Source organism: Cnephaeus nilssonii (assembly GCF_951640355.1).
Source record: "Cnephaeus nilssonii genome assembly, chromosome: 1".
NCBI lineage: Eukaryota > Metazoa > Chordata > Mammalia > Chiroptera > Vespertilionidae > Cnephaeus > Cnephaeus nilssonii.
The window spans coordinates 88,617,922-88,644,757 of NC_137072.1; the positions used below are offsets into that span (position 1 = coordinate 88,617,922).

At 39.2% G+C, this 26,836-nt stretch overlaps 1 protein-coding gene across 2 annotated transcripts in view; it reads left to right on the forward strand.

Annotated features, from left to right (window-relative positions):
• Positions 1-1,804: 1,804 nt before the first annotated feature.
• The window catches only part of NFXL1 (nuclear transcription factor, X-box binding like 1), a 44,963-nt gene continuing 19,931 nt past the window's right edge, over positions 1,805-26,836 (forward strand). The window contains exons 1-15 of one of the 2 annotated variants that reach the window (XM_079769441.1): positions 1,805-1,902; positions 2,230-2,490; positions 5,432-5,608; positions 9,364-9,473; positions 11,770-11,900; positions 13,303-13,481; positions 13,712-13,873; positions 13,961-14,061; positions 15,035-15,149; positions 16,035-16,159; positions 17,140-17,262; positions 20,932-21,022; positions 23,668-23,788; positions 24,020-24,179; positions 25,134-25,225. In XM_079769441.1, coding sequence (XP_079625567.1) covers positions 2,232-2,490; positions 5,432-5,608; positions 9,364-9,473; positions 11,770-11,900; positions 13,303-13,481; positions 13,712-13,873; positions 13,961-14,061; positions 15,035-15,149; positions 16,035-16,159; positions 17,140-17,262; positions 20,932-21,022; positions 23,668-23,788; positions 24,020-24,179; positions 25,134-25,225 — 1,946 coding nt within the window. In that variant the 5' untranslated portion in view covers positions 1,805-1,902; positions 2,230-2,231. The remainder of the gene's footprint in view (positions 1,903-2,229; positions 2,491-5,431; positions 5,609-9,363; positions 9,474-11,769; positions 11,901-13,302; positions 13,482-13,711; positions 13,874-13,960; positions 14,062-15,034; positions 15,150-16,034; positions 16,160-17,139; positions 17,263-20,931; positions 21,023-23,667; positions 23,789-24,019; positions 24,180-25,133; positions 25,226-26,836) is intronic. The other variant, XM_079769442.1, reaches the window with a different exon arrangement.

Genomic DNA, 26,836 nt, shown 5'->3' on the forward strand with positions numbered 1-26,836 from the left:
TATGCAAATCGAACGAACCAGAGAACGACAGGTCGCTATGATGCGCACTGACCACCAAGGGGCAAGTGCAGTGGCCCACCTCCAAGGCCTCAGTCGGACATCTCCTGAGGGCTCCCAGACTGTGAAAGGGCACAGGCTTGGCTGAGGGCTCCCCTCCCATGCATGAATTTTGTGCACTGGGCCTCTAGTCTGTATATATAAAAGTCTAAGCAACCGGCCAACCAGCCCACCCTTCAACCTCTGACCGGTAGCTATGATGTGCAACTGACCACCAGGGGGCAGACGCTCAATGCAGGAGCTGCGGTGACTTGGCAGCTGTGGTTGTCAGGTGACGCACCAGGAACCAGAGAGGAGGGAGCCCAATTCTGGGGTACATCACCTGAGAACCGCCCTCTTACAATCCGGGACCCCTCCGGGGATGTCGGAGAGCCAGTTTCGGCCCGATCCCTGCAGGCCAGGCTGAGGGACGCCACTGGTGCACTAATCCATGCACTGGACCTCTAGTAAACTGATAACTAGCACAGTTATATGTATTTGTCAAGGACAAATGTATTTGGGGAGCATGTTTGGATACACTGGCAAAAAGAATCTTTATCAGGATACGTCTGTAATGGACAAATAAATGCAATTAAATCACACTTTTCAAATGGCTGCACAATAAAAGTATTTAGATATTTTTTCTATACTTTATTTTAGAATTTTTTTAAAAATTGAGGTGTATCAAACATATAGTAAACCACACAAATCATAAATGTATATATATTTTTAGTTTTTACATATGTACACACATTTTCCCTGTTTTACAGCTGAGAATACTGAGACACAGATTAAGTAACTTGCCTTCGTGCAAGAATAGCCCTTACTTCCCCCGGGTGCCGGCACCAGCTTCCCTCCTCCTGCTGCCAGCAGGCACCCAGGACCAGGGCTGGCTTCCCTCTGGCCCTGGCTTCATCAGGAAGGACGTTGGGAATGACATCTGGTCTAATTAGCATATTACCTTTTTATTATTATATATCTATATATTGCACTTAATAAATGCTATCTAAGTATTAGATATTATTAGTAATGTAGAGGGATTAGTTAAGTTAAAGGGTTGTATAAGGATTGTGTGGTCCCACGCAATCAATGTATTTGTCAATCTCAGACAGACACCCCTCTTCCACCCCAATTTTGAAATCTCTTTCTTATTGGAAAACTAAGAGAAGTTAGAGATTTAGGTCCTGGTTCTCAACCACTTTCCTTAATAAAATCTACTTTTAGAGAGCTATCCTGAAGGTAAAAATCAGCCTGCTCAGGAAAAGCATATTGTCAATTATAAAGCACTAGTATAACAGACGTTAGATTTATCCTCTGCAGGGCTTTAGCAATTTAGAAGAGTGCTTTCTCCAATCCAGCCCCTTTTGCGGAACCCCCCCATTCCTCCCGCTTCCCCTCGAACCCAAGTGTTTTCATTAAGTGCTTTTTCCGTTCAAGAGAAAAGTTTTCCGCCAGCTTAAAGCCCCCAGGCCAGGGTAAAGATGGAGGGCGGTCAATTACAGCCACTCCCACAGAATCCGGCTACTCAGGGGACCCAGCAGTATCTTCTGGTGTAAACATCTCAGGGGCGACCCACCTCCCCACCTGGCGCCCTCTCCGACTGGGACCCAGGGCACGCCGGGAATTGTAGTTTCCCAAGGCCCAGTTCAGTCTGCGCATGCGCCCGGAACTCCCTATCCTCCCCCTTCCCGCCCTCGCCCCGCCACTCCCCCCGGATAAGGAAGTGGCCAGTGATGCCACGCGTTCTGCGGGCCGTGGACGTGGGCTTCTGGGAGTTGTAGTCGCTGGGGGCAGACTCGGTCGGTAAGGAGACGTAGCCTGCGTTGGGGTGCGCTACCGCAGTTGGCTCCCCGCGGGAGCTGTGAGGTCAGTCTGTGGCTCTCCCCTCTGGGCGCTCCGCCTGAGGTTGAGAAGGCGCTTTCCTTCTCCCCGGCTTCCCCTCTCCGGCGCTGGGTACTCCTTGCCCCACATTCCACTTCCCTGCCTAGGTCCTGTCCCTCTCCAAAGCCCGGGGTTAGCGGGCACTCGCCCTCGGGGAGAGACAGGGCCGCGACTTTCTCCCCCCGGTCCCTGCGCTGCGGAGACCCTCCTCCTTCGGCCCCTCCCCCGGCTGCCCCCGCGGCCGCCCTTCTCCGCGCCCGGGCACCGCCGCACTCCAGCTCCTTCCACTCTTTTCTTTTTTTTTCCCTTCAGGGATGGAAGCTTCCTGGCGCCAGGTGGCCGGTGGCCGGGGCCGAGCCCGAGGACGGGCCACGGCGGCCCCCTCCTCAGGAAATGGACTCCATCTGCGCGGAGCCGGAGGAGGGCGAGAGAAGGGGTCGGTGGGCGCCGCCGCGCCCGGCCCCAGCCCCAGCCCCAGCCCCAGCCCCAGCGGAGCCACGAGCCCCGCGGCCGCAGGGAGCGCTGCCCGGCGCAGCCCCGCGGGACCCGGAGCGCTGCCGACTTCCCCGGGAGGTGAGGACCCCCCCCCCCCCCCCCCGCCTTCGCCCCGGGGCCGCCTCGCCTCGGCTCGCACTCACCCCTGGTCTCCTCCTGGGGGAGCTTAGAATGGGCCCCACCTCGCAAACCTCTCTGGCAGCTCCTCTCTTCGGCATTCTAGGCACATTCCCATCCTAATTTTATCTTTAATTTAAAAATTGTTTTTTTTTTCTTAATTTTAGTGGATCATTCATTTTTGCTAATTCTCTGCCCTCTCCTCTTCCCCTCATTCATTTTGCCTGCCGACTTTCTAGACCGAAAGCTGCAAAAACTGTGGTCCGGACGGCTAGCCTGAACCGTGTAGTTTGGTTTGGTTAACACAGGCTTGAAATCTGAATTGGTTCTCATCGTTGTTGTTGTTGTTGTGCGTGTTTGTTTTGTAATGTCATACAGATCTGCTCTGCTTTTCTTGTAAAATACCGTGAAGACTGCGTGGCAACAGTCAGCTGGACTGGGTTGTAGAAATCCCCATTCAGGTTGAGCGGAGGCACCGCGTGTACTTGGTCTTTTCCTGCTTCTGGGGGCCAGTTGTCATTTCCCATCTTCGCCCGATGGCTTTATTTACTGACTTTAACGGTCTGTGTCCTGTAAGCTCTTCAGTTGTGGTACTTTTCTGGTGCCCGTTCACAAACTTCTGGTCTTTTCCTGGATGTAGCTGGTGTGGCCTCCTCCCATACGTCCGCATCCTTCATTCAAGGCTGTGTTTTAGTGGAGCCTGAGAGCACACACACAACACCAGGTTGTCTTCACTAATCAAGTGCGCGGGGCCACAGGAATAATTCCTGAAGTCATTTTTCTGTGTGAGTTTGGAATGTATTTTTCAGAATGTATTCTTTTGTGGGGGGAGAAGCAAATTGAGCTTCTAAGTGTTTTTTTTCCTCCTAAACTAATTTTAAAGTTAGGTGGTATTCTACTAGCTTGCAGTTACTGAGTTTATGATGGTGGTGAGGTTTGCAAGTTGGAGACCTGAGAACAGTTTCGGTAAACTTTATTGGGTTTTGTGGATAGTAGAAAAGCTAGCATTCTTAACCTGTGCCATCACTGAGATTTTACTGTTAGAAATACTATATGGGAAGGTTGTTTTGTCAGCTTTTCTTGAGATCGTCTTATGTGGTTACATCGATCAGGTTATGAATATTTTTATTATATCTTCTAATTCAACCTTTTAAAAAGGTTTCCTTTACTAATTTCCCATAATTAATGAGATTTGCCATCTCTCTTGATGTGCATCCAGTTTTGATTCATATATCTTATAGACATTACTTTTCTCCTAATACTAAAAGATTCCTAGGTGGGCACATTGCACATTTTCCTCCAGTTTTACTTGAAACACTGCACAATCCCCAACCAAACTGGCTGCAAGAAGAAAGGGAAAACATTTCGTGAGGGAAAGAAAAGATAAAAATACCACCTAAAACAGTGATGGCGAACCTATGACACGCGTAGCCATTTCGCGTGACACGCGTAGCACTGACACGCGTAGCCATTTCTGATGACACGTGGCCGCATGCCGAGGATGAAACATTTGCTGCTCCTGAGGATGAAACATTTGCGACTAGAGTCTTGGAGTTAGTTTTTTCCTCATAGTGACACACTACCCGAGTTATGCTCAGTTTTTTGGCGAAGTTTGACACACCAAGCTCAAAAGGTTGCCCATCACTGACCTAAAATAAGAAGGCTTATCTTAGTAGTGGCTCATTGGTTTCAAACATAAAGTTAATTTTTAACTAGTAACTTAAAATTTTTTTTATTTAAAAAAATCTTTTATTTTATTTTTTTAGAGAAAGAGGAGGAAGGGAGAGAGAGAGAGAGAAAAACATTGATTTGTTCCGCTTATTTATTTACACATTCACTAGAGGCCCGGTGCATGAAATTCATGCATGGATAGGTTCCGTAGGCCTGGTTGGTGATCAGGGCCTATCTGCTGGGTGACCTGCGGGCACCCGCCTTGGCTGGTGGCCTGGCACTGCCCACTTGCCCGCCCCGCCCCCCATCCCCCCATCAGGGCCTCCGGGCTGAGGGCAGCTTCTGCATTGAGCGTCATAGTGACTGGTTGTTCCACGGGTAGTTTGATGTTCAGTCAATTTGCATATTAGGGTTTTATTATATAGGATTGGTTGCTTGCAACATTGGCATTTCAGGATGATGCTCTAACCAACTGAGCTGCCTGGGCCAGGGCCAATTGAAAATTTTAAATTAGTAAATTCAAAATCCTCTCAATATGAGCACTAATTAATTTAGATCAATTCACTATGTTTGTGGCTCCTTTCTTAAACTGTGGTAGCTGTCCATTAGAGTTTATTAACGCTTAGTGCTAAAATAAAACTCCCATGGTCCTTGCTCTTGAGTGTGCACTCTCATTGGGAATGTGCTATGAAGTAATCTAATTATTTTTGTATTATTATTTAATCCAGTAACAAAATGAGAAGTACAAACAGTGCTAAAGAGAATAGTGGAAGGAGGATAACCCAAAACTTAGCATTTCTTTTTGGAATGAAGTTGTAAGAAGTATATTCTCTGTGTTAGCAACATTTTGTGTGGATTAATGTTAAATATATATGTTTTGTGCCCACATTTTAATAAAGGCAAAAAGTTCTTGAGCTTTCTAAACAGCAGATTATATAAACGTAGTACAGTGAACTTTATTTGTTCAGTCTTTGGTGGGCCAGTCACTGTTTTTAGAACAATTCACTGCTTTTAGCAGGGTATTTTACAAACATGCAAGTTTTTATTGTGGCATTCTCATTTTTGTTGTATGACAAGAAATTTGAGATTACTGTTTTTCATGGATGTTAGTAAAATAGAATGCTCCAAAGGTGACTTTTAAATCTATATTTTAAAATGATATATTAGTACTTAGGACTTGCCTTTTGAGAGCTTGTTTTGCAGAAATGACTCATTTTTTTCTCCCTTTAAGCAGAGCTAATGGCTCAAAGGAAATTTGAGGAAATCAAGAAGGCTAATCAAGCTGCGGCCAAAAAACTTGTTGAAGAACACTTTAGCTCTTCCTCTGAAGAAGAAGGAGATGAAGATTTGGAAGGAAAACAGGGGAAAATAGTTGCTAATACATTTATAACTTACACTACTCAGACAGGTACTGTATGATCTTTTAAATTTAGACCTTTTTGATATTAATGAAAATATATTCCTGGCTTTTAAAGAAACACTTTTTACTCCATATGGAATAGTTTTTGCACCTTAAGAATGAGCATTTCTCCTTTTGTTGTAGAGTTAATATTTGTACATTTTACTCTTTGAGTTATATATTGTATGATACTGATCTTTCTATAAAGCAAATGGGATGGCAATGTCCCATACAGCCTTAGAAGTTCTCCTGTGTGTTTAATTGGTATTTCATTAGAATGCCGGGAGGGAGATGCCAAAGCTCCCTGTGGGATGAGTGGGGTCAAGTTGTTCCTGGTTATGATTTGATTGCATTTGAGGACTTTGAATCCTTTAAATCTATTCGCCTTTTTCTCTTTTTGTCCTCAGGTTAAATGTGTCTTGAAGTTGTTTTCATTTCATGACTTTATTTCTTTATATCTTACAACTTTTGACTTTCATACCATTTTTTAAAACAAAGTACTCAGGTTTGACCTGTACAATCACATTACATGTTGTTTATATCTGGGTTGCTCTTAAAGTCATATTTGTTTACGAGAGAGGGGGCCAAAGTGGTGCTGCTATGGAGGATTTGGTACTAAGTGTAAAAATAGATTATTTTAAATGTAAGTGTTTTACACTTTCCACATTTTATACTTAAAGTCACTATTAGAAGCATTCTTTCATGTATTACCAACATTAGTTGCCTGAGTATATTGATGGCACATGAGGATAGGTACACATTGTCCTATAGGTTTCCAAGGAATTTACCATATCTGCTATGGAATTAATATTAGGAGGCTTGACTAAGAAGTCTGGCTCAGCCAGGTAAAAGTTGATAAAGAGTAGCCTTAAGGTTAGCAGGTACTTTATTCTAGAGCAGTGGTTGGCAACCGGTGGTCCATGGACCATTGGTGGTCCGTGAGTTCCGACAGGTTGGTGACCGCTGTTCTAGAGGACTTCATAGAAAGTAAACTTAAGAAGGTTCCTGCTTCAAGAGGACTTCACTTAAACCATTCTAGATAGACAGATTTTATTTTTAAGTAGGAAATTCAGTGGTGTAACTCAGTATTTCTTTTGTAGTGTTTAGGAAACATCATTTATAAGTTTTATTAATTTTTAATCTGGCTTTCATCGTAAAGTTTAAGACAGCTTTTCTTATTTTGTTTTGTGTCAAATCCATAAATATTTTTATTCTTGTTCCTTTGTGTAAGTAAGGAAATTTGATCACTTAAGAACAGTATATGCCAGCGTTCCCATCTCATGTTAGTGAATTGGACATCAGAACTTGATCAGAGAAGTTCATTCTTTTTCTCTGTATACAGACTTTGTACTTTTTTGTGATTCTCTCAAATTTCAGACTTGTATGGTCAACTTCCTGATGGGTATCCCTATCTTACTGGCCATGGATGCATCAAGCATATGTTGAAAGCTAACATTTCTTCTCTTGTTTTCTTTATCTCAATTTGTAGCACCACAATTTTCCAAGTCACGCACCAAAACCAGAAATCTGGGAGCAGGGATGGCACATACATGACATGAGTGTGTTTTATTCACTACCACTCCTCCCCTCTGCCCATGTCAGGCATCTCATCAAACACAGCATTCTTTCCTTCTTACTGTTGACATGAACATCGACTTTTAAAAGCAGCATAACCTAAATGTTACTAAGTCCTGCTGAGTTTTACTTCCTAAATTTCTTGTATCTACCGCTCTTCTCCCATATACTAGCATTGCCTTAATTCAGGCTCCTACAGCTATTTAATGTATGAATTAAATCCACATAATAACTGTGAGATAGATATTAATATTACTATTTTAAAGATGAGAAAAATGAGGTAGATACATTAGGTAACTTGCTAAAGGTCATTTTTTGATTTATCTGCTATCACTGCCTCTTAACTGGTACTTTATGCTTTTAGTCTTAGCTGCCTTGTACTTACTTTTCTTTAGTTGCCAGGATGATGTTTTTAAAATGCATGACTTTAAATGTCATGTTATCCACCATGACATTTTGGGCAGTATACTGTATTGTTGCAGCCAAACTTTAATACAGTTTTTAAAGAAATCTTACAAGTATAAGGTTAAAATTTATTTTGTTAAAGCCTATTTCATCTTGTTCTCATTCTGTGTTAGCTGTTAAATAAGATGGAATTTAAAATGTTAACATTTGTTAAAGCCAGCTATGAGAAAAGCAAAATAAGCACATAGAATATTGTTATTAAGTCGGCTTCTAAGGATACAATTGTATTTAATAATTTAACAATATTTTAAAGTTTTGGGATTGTTTTTATGTATATTTTGTTTAATATCCTAAATTATATTTATATTCTGTAGAGCATGTTATTGTAAGTGCTGTGTTTCCTTAGATGATCTTAGAAAGTAAAGAATTATCCAAGCAACCTGTTTATTTAATTTTTCTTTTTGGTAACTTAAATTTTGATTTGAACCATTTTATTGCCATAAGTTCTGTACTTATGATAGTTTATATTATTATTCAGTCAACCTCTATTGAACAATCTTTATTGTACTAAAGGTATGTAGGTTTATTTCTCTTACACTAATGTGACTCAGATCGCTGCCCTTTTGGTCTCATGTGTGCTTTGGTTAAATTTTCTGTCTTTCATTTTGCTTTTACCTGTTATTTCTTGGACCTTCCTGTGGTTATCCCTTGCTGCAGCATAACATAGTGATGAAGGAGGCTCATAGTGGTTAAGAGTCAGACTGAAATTATTTAATTTTTATGTGCTTTATTTTTCTTATCTGTAGAATGAAGATAAAAGTAGCTCATTTAATCCTACTGAGATACTAATAGTGCAGCACCTGGCAAATAAATACTCAATAATTGCTTAAGAAAATATAGTCTTTTTATAAGAAGTTCATGTTCCCTTTTTAAGCAGAAATAGTTACCTACACTAATGAAAGAGAAACATGCAAATTGATTGTCCCTCCACTACGCCCACCAGCCAATCAGGAGTGAGTATGTAAATTAACACAGCAAATATGGCAGTTAATTTGCATACCCAGGCACGGAGCGAAGACTGAAGACAGCTTAGAAGGAAGCCAAGTGCTGCAGAAGGGAGCGAAGCGGCGGAGAAGGGAGGGAGCAAGGCAGCAAAGAAGGGAGGGAGTAAGGCAGCGGACACAGGAGGGAGTGAGGCAGTGGAGAAGGTAGTAGGAAGCCCTATTCTTGCAGGAATAGGCCTGAGGAAGCCCTATTCTTGCAGGAATCTTCCTGCAATGGCCCTCTAGTTATACTATAATGACCTCAGGATATTTTTATTCAATAAGTTTTTATTAAAACAATGCTGTGTGTCACACACCCATACACGCACACACACACATACATACATGTGCTTATATTTAGGCTAAATGGCTCTGTTGAGCTTTGACATTCAGTTTCTTTCACTTTGCTTTGAAATGCTTTCTCTTGTTACTTGACATCTTGCTGCTCTTGTCTATGGCTCTGCCCCTACCAAATTTAGTAAGCACTGTAACAACAATGAAAGCAAGTATGCTCTGAGAGGGCCAAGATACTGGTTTTGAATCAAATACATAAGACTTAATGCACGCACTTTGTGACCTTTTGGCAGCTCGCTGGTTGCTTTTTTAAACTTCTAATTTTAAGCTATATTTTGAGCAGTTGATACTGCTAGACAGTTCTTACGTACTATATAGTGCTATTAGCGAGTTTGTGTTATTTTCAGATGTTGCTTAACATGAAGTTTTCAATTTTTAAATTTCAAGATGGAGATGTACGTGAATTAGAGCGAACAAAACAGTATTTAAATGAAGCTTTTCAAGCAGGGGCTATGACATGCTTAATTTGTATTGCTTCAGTGAAGAGAAACCAGGCAGTAAGTTATTCTCCTTATCTATATTAATGGATCTCCCAAAAATATCTTACATTGCATTTATAATACTTAATCATTTATTATGTTTTTGCTTATTTTTGTTTAAAAAATGCTTCATTTGAGGATTTTATTGACCTTTATTTTGTAAATCTGTAATTAAAAAAAAAAACTACCTCTAAATGAGCATCCAATATATTTAGCACTATTAATATAGTTGAAGCAAGTATCTTCAGTTTTAATGTTCATGTCACATTTTTAATATCGTTGTACTTTAGAGATTCTCACAAATACTGAAATGTTTAAATGGACTATATTTCATTACTTTTAGCAGGTTGAAAAAAAGATGCCTTCAAGGAAGTAGAACCTAGCAGTGACCATGGTTTATTAGTGAGCTTTTCTTATGTTGAAGCCATGGTAGAAAGTGACTGTTATCATTGGGGAGAGATGGATTCAGACATAACTTATGTAGTACTTAGGGTTGAGATGGCCTGATGGTGAAGTTACATATATGTAAATTTAAAAGGGTGTTAATGGAGCAATTAAGGGGAAGTGGTGACTGACTATGATAGACTCAACATTTAGACCTCAGATTAATCCACTGCTATTATAGTAGTACTAGAGGCCCGGTGCATGAAATTCGTGCAGGCGAGGGTCCCCTCAGCCCAGCCTGCACCCTCTCCAATTCGGGATCCCTCTCATAATCCTAGTCCGCTGGCTCCTAACCGCTCACTGGTCTGCCTGCCTGATCGCCCCTAACTGCCCCCCCTTCCCGCCTGATCACCCCTAACCACCTCTGCCTCTCAGCCTGATCACCCCTCACTGCACACCCTCCTGGCCTGGTCACCCCTAATTGCCTCCCTGCTAGCCTGGTTGCCCCTAACTGCCTCTGCCTGCCAGCCTGATTGCCCCCAACTGCCCCCCCCCCCCCGCTGGCCTGTTCACTTCTAATTGCCCTCTCCGCTAGCCTGGTCACTTCTAACTGCCCCCTCCGCTGGCCTGGTTAACTCTAACTGGCCCCCCACCCCCCGCTGGCCTGGTCGCCCCTTACTGCCCCTCCCTTCCTGGCCTGGTTGCCCCCAACTGCCCCCCTGCTGGCCTGGTTGCCCCAAACTGCTCCCTCTGCTGGCCTGGTCGCCCCTAACTGCCCTCCTCTGCCGGCCTGGTTGCCCCTACTGTCCCCCTGCCAGCCTGGTCGCCCCTAACTGCCTCCCCTGCCGGCCCCCTCAGCCAGCCTGGTTGCCCCCTACTGCTCCCCCTGCTAAGCCTGGTTGTCCCCAACTGCCCTCCCCACCCCCGGCCGGCCTTGTCGCCCTCACTGCCCCCCCTGCCGGCCTGGTCACCCCATGCAGCCTGCTGTTCGGTCGTTTTGTCAACCCTCACTGTCTCCCCCCGCACCCCCCCCTGCCAGCGTGGTCACCCCACGCACCCTGCTGTTCTGTCATCCGTCTGGTTGTTTCAGTCCTGACAGCCCCTGGCTTTTTATATATATGGATTGTCTAGAGGAAGAAAAGCCAAATAAAATGGGTTGATCACATAGAGTGAAGAGTGAATCAGAAACTTAACACATTGGATAGGATAGCATAGTAAATGCAAATACCTTTGGTGCTTGGAGTCACATCTGGTTGGTTTATTCTGATTTCAATCGCAATGGATGAATAGTCTCTGCATGTGGATACAGTTCTACCTTAAACACTCTGTATGTGTATGGATTTTTTTTTTTAACATTAATGCTTCCTCCTTGGGAACCAGCTTGGCCAGTGCATGGGTGTAATGTAGAAGCACAGGGGAGTTAATGCCCCTTGGGCCAACATTCCATCACAGGGAATTGGTAGATGAGTGCCCCACCCTCCTCTCTTTCAGGGGTTGGGGCTGGGGATAGTCCTAGGTATGTTTTAAATGGTTCTTCACAGGGTCCCTAGCAGGACTGAACTTTGGTCCTTAGCAGTAATCAGCTCAACTGTTTACCATTCATTGGCATTTCTTTCCTACCTTGTCCTCTCCTAACGCCCACATCCCAGTTCTTTTCTTAGTTGCTGATTGAGGAAGAACTCAACTAAAAAGTTGGCTTCTTTTTTTTAATGCTGTTGCCAGTTTTTGACCGGGAATTGAACCTTTGACCTTTCTGTGCATGGGACGATGCTCAATAAACTAAGCCATACCAGCCAGGGCAAAATTATTTTTCTTAATCTTTAGTTTGCTCTTGAAAATAATTTACTGTGGTGCTTATTTTAAAGTATTATATAATTATCAAAGAAAAAAATCATTGCATGTGTGTTAATACCTGATACTTTTGTCTTAGGTTTGGAGTTGTTCAGGATGTTTCTGTATATTTCACATGCCCTGTATCCAGAAGTGGGCTAAAGACAGCCAGTTTCTGGTATCTTCTTTGACAGATGACGATTTTGGAAGGAGAGATTATCCGTGGCCTTGGTAATTTTTCTAATTTTGGAATATCAAGTTGTAAAATAAATGAAAATGTAGCTCATAAGTTGCTTTCTTGGCAGTTTCAGTGTTCATGTTTGGCTTTCAGTTAGTCAGTTGGTTTGTGAAGATATGGGGCTTGGTAATGGCTTTTATTTCCCACTAATTAAATCATTGTTCAGACTTTATTTTTCCCCTGCAAAACGTTCTTTTCTATAAGACTGGAATTCTTCATGATTCTGATACTTCTTTCCTGGAGTTCATATTAGTATACATTAATATCACATTGTATAAGACTATCATCTAACATATTTTGATCATAAGCTTTTCAATTTTATCCCCCAAATCTCTCAAAACTATAGGTGTATATTATTCAATATTATTATTTTTCTACATTTACTTTATTATATGGTTTATTCATGATTTGATCTTGAACTTCTGTAATATTTCCAGAAAGAGTTGGGGAATGAAAATTTTATAAATCTGCTAAATAAAGACAATAAAAATTTTACTCACATTGGCAACCAAAAGGGTAGATTTACTGTCAAGGTAATGATGCAGAAATTTCAGGGGCTCTGTGTGGTCACATAATATTCACTTTTGTAACTAATTTTATATTCGTAATTTTGAGTTCTTTCTCTTAACAGAGGCCCCTAGATTATATAAGATTCAGGATTTAGAAAATCTGAATCCACATTAGACCTCTTGTTACCATAGCTGATATACAAGATTGAGCAAAAGTAGGTTTGCCATTGTTCGTATGGAAAATAATGTACTAATAATTAATGCAAGAATAAACTCTGTGTTTTGCATACTCATAATTGTAAACTATTTTTGCCCCATCCTGTATTTATAAAATTGTGATAGAACGTAGTTTTTAAAAACATTTCAGATATAATAGTTACTTTGTAAAAGTAATTCTCAGTCATTTGTGAGAGATTGTATCCCCATGTTACCAATGAGGATATTAAAGGTAGTTGAAATAAAATGATGTGTTCAGACTTCTCTTACTCTTATATGGTGAAGCAAGGATCTAGCTATTTATGCTGTTTTATACATTAGCAACTTGCCACCTGTGGTTATTTAAATTTTTAAAAATTACCAAAGTTCTGTTCCTTTTGCAGTTGTATGCATTAACCACATTTCAAGTGCTTACTGGCCATATATGTCTAATAATTGCTATATTGGACTTGGCAGGTATAGAACTGTTCCATTACCACGGGAAATTATAAAGCTGTTCTAGATGGTTGAAATTTATTTTAGTAAAATCTTATTTTTCACTAATATAAAAATGGAGCAGAGTGCCTTACATAAAGCTAATTGAGTATACCATATTGCTAAGTATATGTATATTCCTGTCTCTTGTATCACTTTTAAAAATGAAATTAACTTCCGTAATTCTTCTTTGTAGTCCAAAATGTAGGTTTGAGTACAAACGATCTGACACACCTAGTAGGTACTATTGCTATTGTGGAAAAGTAGAAGATCCACCTTTAGATCCGTGGCTTGTACCTCATTCATGTGGCCAAGTATGTGAGAGAGAATTTAAACCTCCTTGTGGCCATAAATGTTTGCTCCTCTGTCATCCAGGTACGTTATATATTACATTTATAATGGTTTGTGGGTGGTTATTTCTTCTTACATTGAGGCAAAAAAAAAATGTGAAAGTTGAATTAAGAACTTAAGTTTACAGAAGAAAATATTGAAAGGGAATGCCTTTTGAAGTATAAGCAAGGAAAGCTTTAGAAATCAATAATAGGTATGGGAATCGAAAGTTATCTTTGACCTCTGATTTTTTCTCCCCTTTTATTGGATTCTAGGGCCCTGCCCTCCTTGTCCAAAGATGGTCACAACTACTTGTTACTGTAAGAAGGCAAAACCCATCCCTCGTAGGTGCAGTGCCAAGGAATGGTCCTGTCAGCAGGCATGCGGGCGGAAGTTACTTTGTGGACAACATAAATGTGAAAATCCTTGTCATGCAGGTGAAAGACCATGCCTTTTAGCCGAAGTGCAAGCAGCCTCTATTGCTTTTATAACGTTTCAGTGCTGATTTATAATTGTGATTTTAGGAAGTTGTCCGCCCTGTCCAAGAGTTAGTAGGCAAAAGTGTGTCTGTGGCAAACAAGTAACTGAAAGAAGCTGTGCAAGTCCACTGTGGCACTGTGATCAAGTGAGTGTACATGCATTTTGAGGGCGTGGGTGTTAAAGAATACGGAAAACATAATCAGAAATGCTAATCAGGGTTTAGCTCATTTCATTTAGTTGGATAAAATGAAAGGAAGAATAGTAACTTAAATGAATTATATTCACATTTTGGGAAACTTTTCCAATTTAATATTGTAATTTTTTTCCAAATTAACAACTATTTGTTGAATTTTGGATTCAGTACATATATATGCTCTCTTTCTTGCTGGCTCTCTCTCTTTCTTTCCCCTCTCTTTAAACAACAACCCTCCTCACTTCTTGAGTTAATCCAATTGAGGAAGTAGAATTGATTTTACAGATTGTTTTTTCTAGAATTGGCATGGCTTTAGTACCATTTGGAAATCTTTGGTGGATGGCCATATGAAGCTGTATATACTTTTTTCCTGTATTATATTTTAAAAATATACTCTTTGGTGCATAGGAATGTGTGTATAAATATGTATATGTATGTATGTGTATATACTAGTATATGTGTATGTATGTGTGTGTATTTATGTATTTATTAGAGGCCCGATGCACAAAATTAGTGCAAGAGTAGGCCTTCCTTCCCCTGGCTGCCGGCACCAGCTTCCCTCTGGCACCCGGACCGGGGCTCCGGCACCCGGGACCCAGGCTTCCCTCACAGAGGGTGGCCCTGCCTACCCACCACAGCCTACTGGTCAGTCACAGCCTCATTGGCTTGCCTCGGCCCTGGCAGCTCCGGCTTTGTCTGTCTGGAAGGTTGTTCGGAAGGACATCCAGTCTAATTAGCATATTACGCTTTTATTATTATAGATATATGATACCTGAGAGAGAAAAACAAATTATGAGGAACATAAAAAAGTTGCTTGTGATTGAAAAATGGGTTATGTACAAAGAAAAAGTGGATTATGTAAATACAAAGTCTTGTTTGTTAACTTTTTAAAGTTTTTTACTAGTGCTTATTCATTTTAATTTAGGTATGTGGGAAAACCTTGCCATGTGGTAATCATACATGTGAGCAAATTTGTCATGTTGGTGCTTGTGGAGAATGTCCTCGATCTGGGAAAAGATTCTGTCCATGTCAGAAGTCAAGTAAGACTATTTTTATACCTTTAATGGGATATGATTATTTTTTATGCTAACTAGAGTACTTTCCTCATTAGATTTCTCTGTGAATTAATAATGTAGTTTCAATAATTATACACATTTAATGTTAGATTTCTGTACATTTGGATGAGAAGACAGTATAACATGTTTAACCTCAGACTTTGGAATCAGGCATATCTGGGTTCAAATCCCACCTTCACGAACTCTGATTTTCTCAAGTTAAATGGAGACAATGATGGTACCTTCTTTGTAAGACGTTTGTGAGAATTAAATGATAAAACGCTCATAAAACAATTAGTGTAATGCCTACCATATAAAGGAAACCTCATCATTACAGGCTATTGTCATTATTGTGTATTGGGCTATAAGTGAATTTAGTTTTGGTTGCTTTGAGGTAAAGGCATGAAGGGCTGTAGACTCTGTACCAATGCCAGCACACATGCTCATGAGATTATTGCCAGTACTTGTCATGTTTATATAGAAGGTGAGTTTCATTATGTTTTTGAATCTACTTCTTTTATCCGGTGAGGTTATTACGAGCAAATTGTTTTTGTAATTATATGTTGTGGAATTCTTCATAGAGGTTATATGACATTATTTCGTCAGATAAGTACTTCTGAAATAGTTAGCTTATAAATGTGCTTCTTGAAGTAACTTGTCATATGTCAAATTTTATTTAACTTTACATTAACTTCACAAGTCTTAGGGATTATTTTTATTAAAGTTAATTTTTCCAATAGTTACATAGATGCAAAAATTCATAGTCTGAAAGGGCTGTCATTCTTTAGGGAGTCAAAAGAACATGGCATGTTGTTAGTGCTTCATAATAACATATGTTACTATTAACATTGACTTTTTGTCTGCTTTTAGAGTTTTCTTTGCCTTGTACAGAAGATGTACCAACTTGTGGAGATAGTTGTGACAAATTACTTGAATGTGGAGTCCATAGATGTTCACAGCGTTGTCACCGAGGTCCTTGTGAAACATGTAGACAAGTTAGTCATCTCCTATAATACTTTTAAGAGCTCTCTATTATGTCACATGGGATTGTTCTATAATTGTTTTCCATTACTTAGTTTTATTAATACCTATATGATGACCTGAATGAGTTTAGTGATCTAATGTGTATGGTGAAGAAGCATGAGAGTATGCCACCAATCAAGTCCAAAAATCACCTTTTGTTTGATTTTGCTTGGTTAAAGTTTGAACTTCTCATTTTTATGGTCCAGAGTGAGGTATTTGTTCCCAGTAGACATTCAAAGCAATGATGAATTAGGCTTAGTGATGATGGAAAGAAATGAGTGCTTAGACTTAATTGAAACTTTTAAGTTATATATATATGTCACTGTGGTTATGACCATACTAGCAAGTCAACAAATTAGCTTGTAAGATAATCCAATTTTCTTGCTTTACTGAAATAAGATGTGGAGACGTCATGGTATAATCACATGTAAGCGATTTTAATGTGTGGTATTGTTTAACTATTTAGTACTAAATTTAATAATGAAAATTCATATCAAGTCTTTTTTGGAACAAAGTAAGATACAAACAATTATTTTAGGAAATTCTGCTTTAGTTTTGGTAAAGTCTTCCTTTCATACAAGTTTGCTCTTAAAGCTTTCCTCTTTCATTTTTTCAAAAATTTGTGTGTGTGTGTGTGTGTGTGTGTGTGTGTGTGTGTTAGTTATTGATTTTAGAGACGGAGAGGCAGAGAGAAAGATAGAAACATCAGTGATGAGAGAGAATCATTGATCGGCTGCCTCCTGCACGCCCACACTGGGGATCAAGCCCGAAACCTAGGCGTGTGCCCTGACTGGGAATCAAACTGTGACCTCCTGGTTCATAGGTTGACGCTCAGCTACTGAGCCACGCTGGCTGGGTTCCTTCATTTTTTAGTAATTATAAAAATTGGCAAGGTGAAAAAAAATCTTGTTAACAAAAGTTAGTTTTAATAGCATTTATTTGATTCTTACAGGAAGTAGAAAAGCAATGTCGCTGTGGAAAGCATACAAAACGAATGCCATGTCATAAACCTTATCTCTGTGAAACTAAGTGTGTTAAGATGCGTGACTGTCAGAAGCATCAGTGTAGGAGAAAGGTATGTGTAATAAGCTAGGGGCATTGCTTTAAAAAGTCTTTTGAATTTTTCCTCTGTAGGCCTATGATAAGCACCACCTTGACATGTTCCTCAAATAACCAAGCATATTCTATGCTTTTCATATGAAATACTAATACATATTCTAGATTAATCCTAATGGTTTATATTAGTGGGAAATCTTACCAAGATTTTTAAATGACAAGAGACTTTTTAATCTTGTGCATAATTCTCTCGGCTTGTTTCTTAATCGATTTTTGTTCCCTGACTTTAAAACATCATAGCAATGTTAAGAGTGATAGTTCATTTGCTGGCTTAATCTTTATTGTTCGAATCTTATTTATAGACACTTGGTTCAGTATATGGTCAACTGGATTATTTTATTGATTTTGTAGATTTGCAGTTTTTTTTGGGGGGTCCTCTTTATTATTATGAATTACCCCTCTATCTCTGGTACGATTCCTATTGAAATATAGTGATTTCAACTTTCTTTTGCTTAGTGTTAGCATGGTAAATCTTTTTTAACCTATTTATACTTTACGTTTAAAGTGGTTTTCTTTTAGACAGCACTTAGATATTGTGTTATCCTACCAGAACAATCTTTATCATTTAATTCGGGTGTAAATCACTTACATTTAATGTGATCTTTAATATGGTTGGATTTAAATACCATTTTTTTATTTGCCTATCTGTTCTTGATTCCTTTTCTCTTTTTCTAATTTCTATTTTATTGAGTGTTGCTCTTCAACGATTCTATTTTAATCCTTTATTTGATTCTTATACATTTTATACCCATGTATTTTATAAACCCCAAATATGATATTTTTATTTTTGCTCTAACTAGCCAGGTATCTTTTAAAAAGATTGAAAAAATAAGAAAAAGTAGTCTTTTATAATTTACTAGGGGCCTGATGCACGAAATTCGTGCAAGGGGCTCGGCCTTCGCAGCCATGGTGGCTTGCCTCAGCCTTTGCAGCCCCAGCTTCATCCAGAGGCTCGCCTGGAAGGACATCCGGAAGGACGTCCAGAAGGTTATTTGGCTGTCTGGTCTAGTTAGCATGTTATGCTTTTATTATTATAGATTATCAAACTCATTATTTTTTGGTGTTTTTCAGTTTTTTTATATTAACTTAGGTTTCTGTCTGCTTTCATTTTCTAACTGAAGGGCTTCCTTTAACATTTTTTGTAGTGCTGGTCATTAATTCTTTCAATTTTTGTAAAAGATCTTTAACTTTTGTAAAATATCTTTAGTTTGTGAAAAATACTTTTACTGTGGAATTTTAGTTTGACATTTTTTTTCTGCATTTTTTAAAGATGTTGCTCCACTATCTTTTAGTTTGCATTTTCCCAACAAAGGGTGTGTGCTGTGATTATGTTTGTTTCTCTGTTTGCAATATATCTTTTTTCCCTTTGGCTATTTAAAAATTTTTTTCTTTTTATTACCAGTTTTTAGCAATTTGTGGTATTCCTTGGTATAGCTTTCTTCATGTTTCTTTAATTTTTTGTTGTTGTTGAATTTCTCAGATCTGTGGGTTATACTTTTCATCATTTTTTTGAAATTTTCAGTTTTTATTTCTTCAAATGTTTTCCCCCTACCCATTGCCTTCCTAGACTGCAATATGTATGTTATGCTACTTGAAATCTCACAGCTCACTGATGCTCCATTTATTAATTTTAGTTTTTAAAATTTGTGTTTTAGTTTATATGGCTTTGTCTTCAAGTTCATTAATTTTCTGCTTTTTCTAATCCATTTTTTAAAATCACATCCTATGTTTATTCATCTCAGATATTACAGTTTTTCATTTCTGAGAGTTGGGTTTGGGTCTTTTCTATATCTTCCATGTCTGTCATATATTTTGTCTGATTTCCTAGTTGTTTAAGGCAGTAGTATAAATCGGTCGTTGTTTATTCCACCCTGGTCAGAAACAGAAGTGTCTAAAAGCTTATTCAAGTCATGGACCACAAAATTTCTTTTCACACACTGCCACTAGCAAAGTGATAGGCACATAATCTTAGTAAATATTTGTCTGATTGAGTGAACTATTTTGACTTTTAATGGCTTTTCAATAAAGTATATTTTGTTTTGAGCTATTTTTAAATGTATTTTTAAAAATATATTTTGTTGATTTTTTAAAGAGAGGAAGCGAGAAGGATAAAGAGTTAGAAACATCAATGAGAGAGAAACATCAATCAGTTGCCTCCTGCACATCGCCTACTGGGGATGTGCCTGCAACCAAGGTACATGCCCTTGACAGGAATCAAACCTGGTACCCTTCAGTCCGCAGGCCTACACTCTAGCCACTGAGCCAAACCAGTTAGGGCTTGAGCTATTTTTATATACTGAAACTTGTTCTTAAAGTAAGTTTCAACCCTAAGTTTCTTTAAGACAATTATAGTCTGCATTTTCTCTCTAAAGTTTGGATAGATGAAAAGTCAAGGAGGGAATTAGAATAGCAAGGTGGACTGTAAGTAGTTGCCTTTTGTTCATGAATGAAAATTGGGACAAGTCATAGATGGGTGTATTTCTTACAAACAGATTGGAAATCAGGGAAGTTATAAAAGTTAGAAGCAAATAGCCTAATCTCATTTTTTCTCCTTTAGTTAATCTCTGATTCCATGGCTTAAAAATAACTGCTAAACTAATCTATACATTTAACTGGTTTAACTAAATTTTTAAAATAATCAGACCAATTGTTTGCCTGAATTGACTATAAGATTTGACCAAATTTATTCCTTTGGTTAATGTTGTCAAGCTCTGCATAGATAAGTAGAAATGAAATTATGGGAATGTTTTAAGTCAGAGAATAATGAACTGAAATGTAAGAAAATTTAGCTTGATTTTAGTAAATTAGGACATTCTCTATTTAAACTTACAAGTTATTAATATGGCATGTCTACTTATCAGAAGAATGTTGATACTCTTGACTACTTTTATTCTTATACTAGAGGCCGGTGCATGAAAATTCTTGCACTGGACTGGGGGGGTGGGGAGGCGATCAGGGGTGACACCCCATCACACCTCTGCTGCTGCCACTGCTGGCAGCACAAGCCTCGGCCAGCCCTGGTTACCTGAGCCTCAGGTGGCTCTGGGCGGCTGGGCAGCCGCCATCCAAGGCTTGCCTGCGCCTTGGGCTGGCCCTGGGCGGCTGGGGGACTCTGGAGGCAGGCGCACAGAGCGGCCAGGCCTGCCTGAGGGCGGGCCTGGACTTGCTGTGCGCCTGCCGCCCCAGCAGGGCTGAGGAGACTGGGTGCTGCCATCTTGTGGCTATGGGTGCCACCATATTTGAGGGCGTGGCAGTCAATTAGCATATTCCCTCCTTATTGGCTGTGAGCACCACCATCTTTGAGGGCAGGGCAGCCAATTAGCATATTCCCTCCTTATTGGCTATGGGCGCCACCATCTTTGTGAAGGCATGAGGGTCAATTAGCATATTCCCTTTTTATTTTATTTTATTTTTTTGTGTGATTTTCCTAGCCTTTCAAGTAAATTTTCTTTTTTTAAAAATTTTTCCCCCCATTTTTTTATTAAGTTATTTCCCTCTTTATTAGATAGGATTGAAAAGAAGTACAGTGTCTTTTGCTTTCCACAAGTTCTGTGAATACCTAGTAATGACATTTATATTGTGCATGCTTTTCAGATGACCTCTTATTTATATATTGCTTTCTCTTCAGTGTTGTCCTGGAAATTGTACCCCTTGTGATCAAAATTGTGGACGGACTTTAGGATGTAGAAACCACAAGTGTCCATCTGTCTGCCACAGAGGTAAAATTTAACAGTAGCTGTACTTTCATGCTGTATTTACTTAGTGTTTTTTAGGTTAATAGAGAGCTTTCACATTTATTATCGTAGTTTGTCCTCTTAATAACTTTGAGAAGGTAGGGCAGTTGCCAAGATCATGATTTTATGCATAAGGAGATTAAAGTTAAGAGGGTTCAGTGATGTATGTACATGAAAATACTTAGTAACCAATATAGCCAAGATTTAAACCCAGGTCTTCTGAATATAAAAGCTTTCTTATTTTATAACACCATGTTGTTTCCTTCCTTCCAATCTTCCCCACAGAATTTTTGAATTAATAAATATGTTCTTAGGTTTTCCAGTTTTACTTTGAATTTTAGACGTTTTTATGGAATTAAGTTTAGTAAGGAATTGGATATATCCTAAGCCAGTAGTTCTCAAACTTTTTAGTCTCAAGACCTCTCTACGCTCTTTTGGGACCCAAAGAGCTTTTGTGAATGTGGATTTTATCTATTGATATTTATTATATTTTAAATTGAAATAAAATGTAATAATATTTATTATTTTATTTAAAAATAGCAATAAAGCCCCATTACTTTTTAATATAGTAACTTTTTTGTGTGAAAAATAACTTTTCTGAAAATAATTTAGTGAGAATGGTATTTTTTACATTTTTGCAAATGTCTTTAATGTCTAACTTAATAGGAGATGGCTGGAATTACAGACCTGCTTCTGCATTCAATCTCTTTTGATATCACTTGTCATATAGCTTCTGGAAAACTCTACTCTATGTATATGAGATCTTGCAGACCCCCTGAAGGAGTCTCAGGGGTGGCTAAGTTATTAGACATTAAAAACTGAGTTAATTTTACCCATTTGGAATATGTCAGTATGAAATGGAATTTACTAAACAATGGTATAAGGTAGTGGTAAGAGCATGGACTTAGGGTAAGAGGTCCTGGTTCAAGTCTGGACTCTGCTGCTTAGGCGCTTTATGACCTGGGACAAACTACTGTTTTCCTTCGGGATTATGTGCATGTTAGATATCTTAGTTAATGTCTTAATCCTCTCAGAGATCTTACAAAGCATATGGCACTGTTGTTGTTTAACATAATAAGGAAACTGTCCAAGAGACTATAGGCCCAAGGTCATAAAACTAGTTGCAGGGTCAGGATGTGAATTCAGACTTAAATGATATTTCCATTATATCACACTAGAGGCCCGGTGCACGAAATTCGTGCACTTGGGGGGGGGTCCTTCAGCCTGACCTGCGCCCTCTAGCAGTCCAGGAGCCCTGGGAGGATGTCCGACTGACGGCTTAGTGGGCCTAAGCCGTCAGTCGGACATCCTTAGCATTGCCATGGAGGCGGGAAAGGCTCCCACCACTGCTGCTTTGCTCGCCAGCCATGAGCCCGGCTTCTGGCTGAGCGGCGCTCCCCCTGTGGGAGCACACTGACCACCAGGGGGAAGCTCTCGCGTTGAGTGTCTGCCCCCTGGTGGTCACTGCGCATCATAGTGACCGGTCATTCCACCATTCGGTCATTTGCATATTAGTCTTTTATTATGTAGGATTGCCTCCCTATTAGGAAAAGTGACAGATTCCATTAACCCTGAAAAGGATCTTATTTCCTTTATAGTCATTATGTCAGGGGTCCTCAAACTTTTTAAACAGGGGGCCAGTTCACTGTCCCTCAGACCGTTGGAGGGCCGGACTATAGTTTAAAAAAAAAACTATGAACAAATTCCTATGCACACTGCTAAGTCGGCTGCTAAGCAGGACAGGCAGCGGCGGCAAAAACACCTGGCGGGCCAGATAAATGTCCTTGGCAGGCCGCATGTGGCCCGCGGGCCGTAGTTTGAGGACCCCTGTATTACATCATTGACTCAAATTTAAATTTCATTAACATTCTCTGCATTAATCATTAATTTATTCAAATTTTTTGCCTTGTCTGCTCAGTACCAGGCACTGGGATTACATGAGTGAACCATATTGACAAAGTGCCTGCTCTTATAAAACTCCTTTTTTTTTTTTTTTTTACTTTCCCTCAGTTAGAATACAAATAACTAATCAAATTCATATAGAATGTCAGTGGTGCCACGTATAGAAAGGAAATGAGAGTAAAATTAAAATGGTGACAGTGGGGATGGTATACCCTATTTTATATAGTGTGATCAGGGGATGACTCTGAAAGGACGACATTGAGAGAAGACCTGAGAAGTAAGAGATCAAGCCCTGTGGCAACAGGGGAGGGTAATGTTCCAGGCAAGAAAGCAGCGATTGCAGCAGCCCTGAGACAGGAGCACTTGAAGGAACTGCAAGGAGCATGGACGAGGTGCTCAAAGGGACAGATGGTTGGAGATTAGGTCAGAGAGATGGTGCGATAAAGATGGCTGGGGAAAGGAGAATATGTATAGGGTCTTGTAGGCTATTTTTAAAATACTGGCCTTTAAGTAGAAAAATCTGACTAGTGGAATGGCCATTAAAGAAATTGGATCAGTAGTTTAGAATTTTCTTACCAAGAAAATACCAGTCCTACTTGATTTTTACCCATAATTGTTTTTTGAAATCCTCACCCAAGGATATGTTTTTATTGATGTTTTCATTGATTCTACTATTGATGGACATTTGGGTAGTTAAGTAAATTTTAACTTTCAGCCTTTTTTTTCAGGGAGTTGCTATCCTTGCCCAGAAACTGTAGATGTGAAGTGCAATTGCGGTAATACAAAGGTGACAGTACCCTGTGGCCGAGAACGTACCACAAGACCACCCAAGTGCAAAGAGCTATGCAGGTTGGTATGAAGCTTTGCACAAACTTATATTTGTGTCTTACCAATTTAAATTCATATTGATTTTTAATATTGTTAATATTTTCAATTTTGCTTTAATGTATTTAAATACTAATATTCACAGTATATTCTTATTCTTTATAGAATCACAAGATATATAAATAGATGATTGCACTTTAAATATAATTCTTTAATGATCAGAAGTAATTTTAAAAGTTGTACTTTATGATTTAGTCGCCCACCAACTTGCCATCATACAAGTCAAGAAAAACATCGCTGTCATTTTGGCTCTTGTCCTCCATGTCATCAACCTTGCCAAAAAGTGTTGGAGAAATGTGGTCACTTGTGTCCTGCTCCATGTCATGATCAAGCATTAATAAAGCAAACTGGCAAGGTAAGGAAACAATATTCTGATGAGACAGTGTATTGCTGTGTGTCATATTTTCTGAATTTCTCTTAGTCATCCAACAAGCAGTAAATAAGTACTTATTTGGTATTGAGCACTGTGATAGGAGCTGGGGTACAAAGTAACCAAGACTTGATCTTTTGTTTTAAGAAGTGTACAGTATAGAAAAGGAGAGAGACCATTAAACAAATATTTGCAAATATAGTGTGATAGTCATTTTATCTTCAAGATAGAGATAAATTTGGCAGTTTTTCTTCACATATGTGGTTTAGGGTTATAAGTATCTTTTAGTTTCCTCAAAGATTCACATTTTTAATATATTTATTGAGTCCTTAACTATGTAAGCATTCTTCTCGGTGCTAGGAAGACAACAGTGAGCAAAATAATGGAGCTTACATTCAGCTGGTGGAAGGTAGAGTTTACAATTCTGTTTCTCATTCTCCCTTTGGCTTATGACCGTGGTCGACAAACTGTGGCTTGCGAGCCACATGTGGCTCTTTGGCCCCTTGAGTGTGGCTCTTCCACAAAATACCACGGCCTGGGCGAGTCTATTTTGAAGAAGTGGTGTTAGAAAAAGTTTAAGTTTAAAAAATTTGGCTCTCAAAAGAAATTTTAATCGTTGTACTGTTGATATTTGGCTCTGTTGACTAATGTGTTTGCCGACCACTGGCCTGTGAGAAGTGAAGGAGGCTATACTGCCTCTGTTCTGGCATTAAAACACTGGAGTCTGCCTCAGTTTTTAATATCAAATGTTTATGGAGAGGAACAAGCTGATAGAATGCAGATGGAATGGAATATTTCAGTAAACACAATTCGTTGATTTTTTTGAAAAATATTCAACCTGCTTGAGTGGAGGATACATGGAACAATTTTCTAAGATTCTTTTAATGGCCATGTGATTTTATCCCTCTGACTTAAAATTGTTATGCATTTTACTCGTAGCACCAGCCTACAGGCCCTTGGGAACAGCCTTCAGAGCCAGAATTTATTCAGGCTGCTTTACCTTGTCCTCCATGTCAAGTTCCTATTCCTATGTAAGTATTAAAATTTTAATTTTAAAAAATACCTTTGACATAGTTCAAAGTGTATCTTTTTAAAAAATATATATATTTTTTATTGATTTCAGAGAGGAAGGGAGAGGGAGAGAGAGAAACATTAATGATGAGAGAGCATCATTGATCGACTGCCTCCCACATACCCCACCTGGGGGATCGAGCACGCAAGAAATCAAACCAAGACCTCCTGGTTCATAGGTCAACGCCTCAACCACTGAGCCATGCCGGCCAGGCTCAAAGTATATCATAAGTTACCTTTTCCCATATTCTTTGTTCAGTTCATCATTTTAGGCCTAGCTTATAGGCTAGTTAGTTCTCTGTCTTTAGCTTCATTCTTGTCCAAATGTATTTTGCGTACTGCTTAAAAACTTCCTCTAGGTTTCTTTTTTGAGTTTTCCGCTAGCTAGTGTTCGATGCCCTTCTTAGTTTTTATAGCAACTTGTGCTTACAATTAGAATAATATATCCAGTTTTCCTGACTGATTCCCATGCTAATCTGTAAGCTCCTTGAGGACAAAGGAAAACCGGGTTTTATGTAAGACAAACTTAAAGGAGAGTGTTTGAGGGAAATACTGAAAATGAAAGGAAGTGTCTTGGGTTGGCTAGCAAATGACCTGGACTGAGTCAAACCTGGGGTAATAGTGAATCCTGGAATAATTCATACTTCCAGCAGAGGTTATGGAATATAGGGGAAAAGGAAGCACAGAACTAGGAAGCAACATACAATTACAAAAGGGGCTGTTGTCTACAATTGAAGTTCCAAATAGAATATTCGTATGTCTGTGTATTGGTCTTTTAAAGAGAGGGTTCTTGTTTTCTGTACTTTTCAAAGCTCTCACTCCTGTTTTGTCCTTGCACAACTTTCCTTTCAGTTTGAATAGCATGTATATTTTTATGTATTGGTTGAGCAATCAAGTTGGGAGGCAGAGTTTTAATTGGGAGCTATAGTCACTAATAGGGTGATTTTAGTCTGTAGATTTATCGGAGGGGGGAGGTATAGTTAACAAAGAGCTTCTTTATGTACATATTCAACTAGTAATTATTAGAGACTATTCTTTTATTGAGGACTTGTATTTCACGAGGGACCAAGTTGTCTGTAGTATCTCTTACTAGATTTGAGTTATTAGTGATTATCGATAGCCTAAATTTTTCCTTTTGGAGAAACAGAAGAAGAGACATTGATACTTTGATTCATAGGCACTAAAATTGACATATCGTAGTCAATTACCTTTGAATTCCTTAATCTGTTTTATAGGAAGACTATTTAACATACATGCTATACAGAATAGTTTCACTGCCCTAAACATGCCCTATATCATGTTTATCCCTTGCCTCCTTCCCCCTTGAATGCCTAGGAAACCACTGTTGTTTTTATTGTCTTTGTAGTTTTGACTTTTCTGGAATGTCATATAGTTGAAATTATACAGTATGTAGTCCTTTGAGACTGGCTTCTTTCACTTAGAAATATGCATTTAAGGTTCTTTCAGGTATTTTCATGGCTTCATAGCTCATTTCTTTTTATCACTGAATATTATTCTGTTTTATGGATGTACCACAGTTTATCTCTTCACCTGTTGAAGGACATTTTTGT